The sequence below is a fragment of the Bison bison genome, unplaced genomic scaffold (genome assembly GCF_000754665.1).
Source record: "Bison bison bison isolate TAMUID 2011002044 unplaced genomic scaffold, Bison_UMD1.0 scf7180017864158, whole genome shotgun sequence".
In the NCBI taxonomy this organism is placed as follows: Eukaryota; Metazoa; Chordata; class Mammalia; order Artiodactyla; family Bovidae; genus Bison; species Bison bison.
Genome location: NW_011494730.1, coordinates 1833670 through 1840111, shown reverse-complemented (window position 1 = coordinate 1840111; position 6442 = coordinate 1833670). Strand labels below are relative to the sequence as shown.

General features: G+C 42.0%; 1 protein-coding gene across 7 annotated transcripts in view; it reads left to right on the top strand.

Annotated features, from left to right (window-relative positions):
• Positions 1–301: 301 nt before the first annotated feature.
• Positions 302–6442, top strand: part of ZMYM1 (zinc finger, MYM-type 1) — a 25792-nt gene continuing 19651 nt past the window's right edge. For 6 of the 7 annotated variants that reach the window (XM_010841200.1, XM_010841204.1, XM_010841201.1 and 3 more), the window contains exon 1: positions 308–545. In XM_010841200.1, the coding sequence (XP_010839502.1) occupies positions 516–545 (30 nt within the window). In that variant the 5' untranslated portion in view covers positions 308–515. Of the gene's footprint in view, positions 546–6442 lie in introns of all 7 variants that reach the window. The other variant, XM_010841202.1, reaches the window with a different exon arrangement.

The window sequence follows — 6442 nt, the reverse complement described above, 5'->3', positions numbered from 1 at the left end:
TTGCAACCATGGAATTCTCTAGGCCAGAATACTGGAGTTTGTAGCCTTTCCCTTCTCCAGGGGATCTTCCCAACCCAAGAATCGAACCGGGATCTCCTGCATTGCAAGCGGATGTCTAGGACGAAGACACTGGGATTTACACAAATTGCCTATAGAGCCGTCACTCAAATTCAAGAAACCTAAACGCCCCTCCTGCCGCCGCCACGCCCACCGGCTTTCCAGTCCCAAGGTCGCCTTTTCAAGGGGGTGAGCCTGGCCGGATGCACTGCGCAAGCTCGGCCGCAGCGCACGACGGGAAAGGGGCGGGGCCTACGAGACCGTTTTGCGTCGAAACTGCTTTTAGAAACCTCGCGTGGCGGGCGTTCCTGAAAGAAGTTGGGAAGCCTCCTTAAGCGGTTGTGGCGTCGATCTTTATTCATGTGCTTTACCAGAGGCGAGCGGAGAGTTTCACCAGTCAGAGGGAAGATGAAGTGTCCGGGAGAGCCGGGGTTCTAGGAACCCAGCCTTGCCTGTGGATGCCGCCCTGTGGGGGTCGAGAATTCAGGGTCAGTCCCCCTGGCTAGTGTTTGTCGTCTCCTTTAACTTTGTCCTCAGAGTCGGGGCGTCTTTGCCAAGACTTTCCGCGTTTCTCGCCGCCTACTACCGCTGCGCCGTAACTGCTTTTCAGCCTTGGGTGTCTCTCTGCGGCCTCCGTTTCTGAAACGTTTCATTAGATCACACCTGTGGCTCTATCTACCTCGTTAAGGCAATTACTTTTTCAAACTTAAAAAATCTTGACACTCCTTTTGCAAATAGAATTGTACACGGGATGTTTGCTAAGAGAGAGTTTCAAATTATAAGAATTTCGTAATTAATTCGGATTTGAAATTGGAATTAGATGAAGGTGCAGTCTTCATCATTTTATTGCAGTATTTTGCTCTAGTGTACAAGATTGAAAGTAACTTGGTTTCATGGATGGTTACATTTTGAACTTTCTCAGGTTGCACTCTGATACTTTTCAATTAAACTGAACCGAAAGCTCAAAAGTCGGTAAGTGGAGAGTTCTCTAAGGGTTGAATCATTAATAACATCTGACGATTGCTTGTATTTCTCATCACAATTATATGACAAGACGCCCCCAAAATATATAACACGAAATATATTACAGTTAGTCCTGATGGAATCAGGACTCAGCACTTTGCCCAACTAAAGTCTTAGTCTTAAATCAAGAGTGTTACTCAGAGGAGTAGACTCCTTTGCTAAATAGTGAATTTACTTCTAGGATTTTCTGTGAGTGGATATATACAGTTCAGAACCCAAAAAGGATAGGTCCAAAGCTGTAATCTTCCTTACTAGTGATACATCAACTGTGTTCACCTGGATGGAAAAATTATTTTCTATAGGTCTCTGTAATTTAGCACAAATTAAAGCTTTGGAAGTCTCCAAAATACCTAACATTTAATGTGTAACACAGCTGAGTGTATCTTAGGATTTTATTAGGTTTATTTTATTAGGTTTTTTTTTTTTTTTTAAGTAAATTTTTACTTAAGAAAAGAACTATGAATGAAATGGTTGCTGAACCCCAAAAGCTTAAGTACAAAGTTTTTATATTCAAGTACTTTCCTGATATGACTCAAATCTACTCTTCTAACCTTATTTCCTTCCTCTGGCACTCTTGCATTTTATCTCCAACCGTATCTTCTTATAGCATAGTTGAGTTAAGGAGACCAGAATTTTGGGTTGCCTAAGTAGTTGAATGAGAAATAGATGGGGAAACAGTGGAAACAGTGTCAGACTTTATTTTTGGGGGCTCCAAAATCACTACAGATGGTGACTGCAGCCATGAAATTAAAAGACGCTTACTTCTTGGAAGGAAAGTTATGACCAACCTAGATAGCATATTCAAAAGCAGAGACATTACTTTGCCAACAAAGGTCCGGCTAGTCAAGGCTATGGTTTTTCCTGTGGTCATGTATGGATGTGAGAGTTGGACTGTGAAGAAAGCTGAGCGCCGAAGAATTGATGCTTTTGAACTGTGGTGTTGGAGAAGACTCTTGAGAGTCCCTTGGAATGCAAGGAGATCCAGCCAGTCCATTCTGAAGGAGATCAGCCCTGGGATTTCTTTGGAAGGAATGATGCTAAGGCTGAAACTCCAGTACTCTGGCCACCTCATGAGAAGAGTTGACTCATTGGAAAAGACTCTGATGCTGGGAGGGAATGGGGGCAGCAGGAGAAGGGGATGACAGAGGATGAGGTGGCTGGATGGCATCACTGACTCGATGGACGTGGAGTCTGAGTGAACTCCGGGAGTTGGTGATGGACAGGGAGGCCTGGCGTGCTGCGATTCATGGGGTCGCCAAGAGTCAGACACGACTGAGCGACTGATCTGATCTGATCTGATCTGAAGTAGTTGAAACTCAAGTGGTACAATCTTGGAGGAGAGAACCTCTGAGGCATAAGCCCTCCAAATTTGCAGACAAATATTCCCCTCCTCCACTTTTTGGGCTTCCCTGGTAGCTCAGATGGTAAAGAATCTGCCTGCAATGCAGGAGATGTGAGTTCAGTCCCTGGGTCAGGAACATCCCCTGGAGAAAGGAATGCCTACCCACTCCAGTACTCTTGCCTGGAGAATTCCATGGACAGAACATGGGGTCGCAAAGAGTTGGACAGGACTGAGCTATTAACACTTTCACTTTCCACTTTTTAGCTAACTCCTGAACTGCACATCTACAAAGCAAGACTCAAAAAAACCTAGGAGAAAACAGCAGTTGGGAGGATAAACACCTAAAAGTAGATTATAGTAGCTTTGCAAAGTTAGGAGCAGTTGAAGTTTAAGTAGAGGGGACTTGGTAAACGTGGACTTTCAGTTGAGATTCCTGCAGGTGGGGTGGGGGGTGGGGAGAGGGGGGCGCCAAACCCTAGAAGTAAAGGTCACAATTCCTAAGAGATAAGACTGCTTTATCCTGGAAAGTGTCCTCAGGGGTAGTCTTAATTTTATAATTATTGCCAGTGGCAGGGTTTTAGCATGCTAGAAGCTATTCTGATAGGCCTCAATTTATCTTGTCTAAGCATATCTTAGTTTTAGTTCTCTCCAGTAATGGCAACCCACTCCAGTACTCTTGCCTGGCAAATCCCATAAACAGAGGAGCCTGGTAGGCTGCAGTCCATGGGGTCGCTAAGAATTGGACACGACAGAGCGACTTCACTCAAACTTTTCACTTTAATGCATTGGAGAAGGAAATGGCAACCCACGCCAGTGTTCTTGCCTGGAGAATCCCAGGGACGGCGGAGCCTGGTGGGCTGCCATCTATGGAGTCGCACAGACTCCATATGGACACGACTGAAGCCACTTAGCAGCAGCAAGCAGCAGCAGCAGAGCTGAGTTGGTTTAGAAGCTGAGTAGAATTTGAATAGGCAAAAATGACTTTGCAAGTAGGAGAAGAGTGAGAGCAGAAGTATAGTGGGGAAGAATGAAAAGATTAAAGTGACTCAGTTTGAAGCATCAGGTTTGATGAAGTTTATATCTTAAGGAAAGAAAAAAATTTAAGCATAGAATTATCTTCTGTGTCCCTTTGGGCCTCCTCTCTCCCCCTTTAGTGTGTAGTGTTCATCTGCATTATACATTAACCAGACCTCCCCCAAAATGGGAATGCCTTCAGGCATTTATTATTATAATGCCAATATATATAATGGCCAGTAATATTATAATGCCGATTATTTTTCCTCCCTCTAGCAGTGGAATTTCCTAAAAGATTAGTGTTCTTTCCAAGCTCAGTGAGGAGTCATGGTGACTTACTGCTCACTTTCTACATGCTTATCTAGACTTTGTATCTTTGATGACCTTTATGTAAAGTGTCAGTGTGTTATTTTGACATATGATCCTTTGTCTTGAAAATGAATGTGATGGTGCCTTCATCTCCTAACAGATGAAACCCTCCCCAGCGCTTTCTGAAAGACTTCCCAGTTTATACTCCAGTTGGCTCAAATAAAATCCTCTCTCTTAGACTGACAGTTGTTTAATTTTTCATCAACAGGTTTTATATATGCAGTATTGTTATTTCCAGGAGGGAAGTGTATACATTTCCTCTGGAGGTCTGTTTATGTATCTGGAAGTAACTTCTAATAGCTTGCAAATTCTTTGCAGTCTCATGAGTTTTTCTTTGTTTCATTGAAGTTGATACAGTATTGTGTTAATTTCAGGTGTATACCAGAGTGATTCAGTTACATATTTATAATATATATATATATACAAACACATATATATTTCCATAACATATTATTTTCCATTATAGATTATTATAAGATATTGGCTGTATGAATGTTTACTGTGCTATATATAAAGTAAATCCTTGTTTTATGTATGAAAGAAAGTGTTAGTCACTCAATTGTGTCCAACTCTTTGTGACCCCATTGACTGTAACCTGCCAGGCTCCTCTGTTCATGGGATTCTCCAGGCAAGAATACTGGAGTGGGTTGCCATTTCCTTCTCCAGGGGATCTTCCTAACCCATGGATCAAACCCAGGTCTCCTGCATTGCAGGCAGATTCTTTACTATTCTAGCCACCAGGGAAGCCTGTTTTATGTATAGAGGTTTGTATTTGTTAATCTCATCCTCCTAATTTATCCCTCCTTCCCCTCTTTCCCTTTTAGTAACCTGTTAAGCTTATTTTCTGTGCCTATGAGTTTGTTTCTATTTTGTGTATAGACTATTTGTATTATTTTTTAGATTCCACTTATAAGTGATATATTTGTCTTGTCTAACTAGATCACACCATCGTGATTATCTTGGTCATGAAGAACTTTTTTGTACAGTTGTTCTATGTATTCTTGCCACCTCTTCTTAATATCTTCTGTTTCTGTTAGGTTCATACCATTTCTGTCCTTTATGGAGCCCATCTTTGCATGAAATGTTCCCTTGGTATCTCTAATTTTCTTGAAGAGATCGCTAGTCTTTCCCATTCTATTGTTTCCTCTATTTCTTTGCATTGATCACAGAGGAAGGTTTTCTTATCTTTCCTTGCTATTCTTTGGAATTCTGCATCGAGATGCTTATATCTTTCCTTTTCTCCTTTGCTTTTCGCTTTTCTTCTTTTCACAGCTATTTACAAGGCCTCCCCAGAGAGCCATTTTGCTTGTTTGCATTTCTTTTCCATGGGGATGGTCTTGATCCCTGTCTGCCATACAGTGTCATGAACCTCCGTCCATAGTTCATTAGGCACTCTATCTATCAGATCTAGTCCCTTAAATCTGTTTCTCACTTCTACTGTATAAGGGATTTGATTTAGGTCATACCTGAATGGCCTAGTGATTTTCCCCACTTTCTTCAATTTAAATCTGAATTTGGCAATAAGGAGTTCATGATCTGAGCCACAGTCAGGTCCCTGTCTTGTTTTTGCTGACTGTATAGAGCTTCTTCATCTTTGGCTGCAAAGAATATTATCAGTCTAACTTCAGTGTTGACCATCTGGTGATGTCCATGTGTAGAGTCTTCTCTTGTGTTGTTGGAAGAGGGTGTTTGCTATGACCAGTATGTTCTCTTGGCAGAACTCTACTAGCCTTTGCCCTGCTTCATTCTGTATTCCAAGGCCAAATTTGCCTGTTATCCCAGGTGTTTCTTGACTTCCTACTTTTGCATTCCAGTCCCCTATAATGAAAAGGACATCTTTTTTGGGTGTTAATTCTAAAAGGTCTTGTAGGTCTTCATAGAGCTATTTTAAATCCTGAAAAATGATGCTGTGAAAGTGCTGCATTCAATATGCCAGAAAATTTGGAAAACTCAGTAGTGGCCACAGGACTGGAAAAGGTCAGTTTTCATTCCAGTCCCAAAGAAAGGCAATGCCAGAGAATGCTCAAACTACCGTACAATTGCACTCATCTCACCCGCTAGTGAAGTAATGCTCAAAATTCTGTAAGCCAGGCTTCAGCAATATGTGAACCGTGAACTTCCAGATGTTCAAGCTGGTTTTAGAAAAGGCAGAGGAACCAGAGATCAAATTGCCAACATCTGCTGGATCATGGAAAAAGCAAGAGAGTTCCAGAAAAACATCTATTTCTGCTTTATTGACTATGCCAAAGCCTTTGACTGTGTGGATCACAATAAACTGGAAAATTCTGAAAGAGATGGGAATACCAGACTAACCTGACCTGCCTCTTGAGAAACCTGTATGCAGGTCAGGAGGCAACAGTTAGAACCAGACATGGAACAACAGACTGGTTCCAAATAGGAAAAGGAGTACATCAAGGCTGTGTATTGTCACCCTGTTTATTTAACTTATATGCAGAGTACATCATGAGAAACGCTGGACTGGAAGAAGCACAAGCTGGAATCAAGATTGCCAGGAGAAATATCAATAACCTCAGATATGCAGATGACACCACCCTTATGAAAGAAAGTGAAGAGGAACTAAAAAGCCTCTTGATGAAAGTGAAAGAGGAGAGTGAAAAAGTTGGCTTAAAGCTCAAC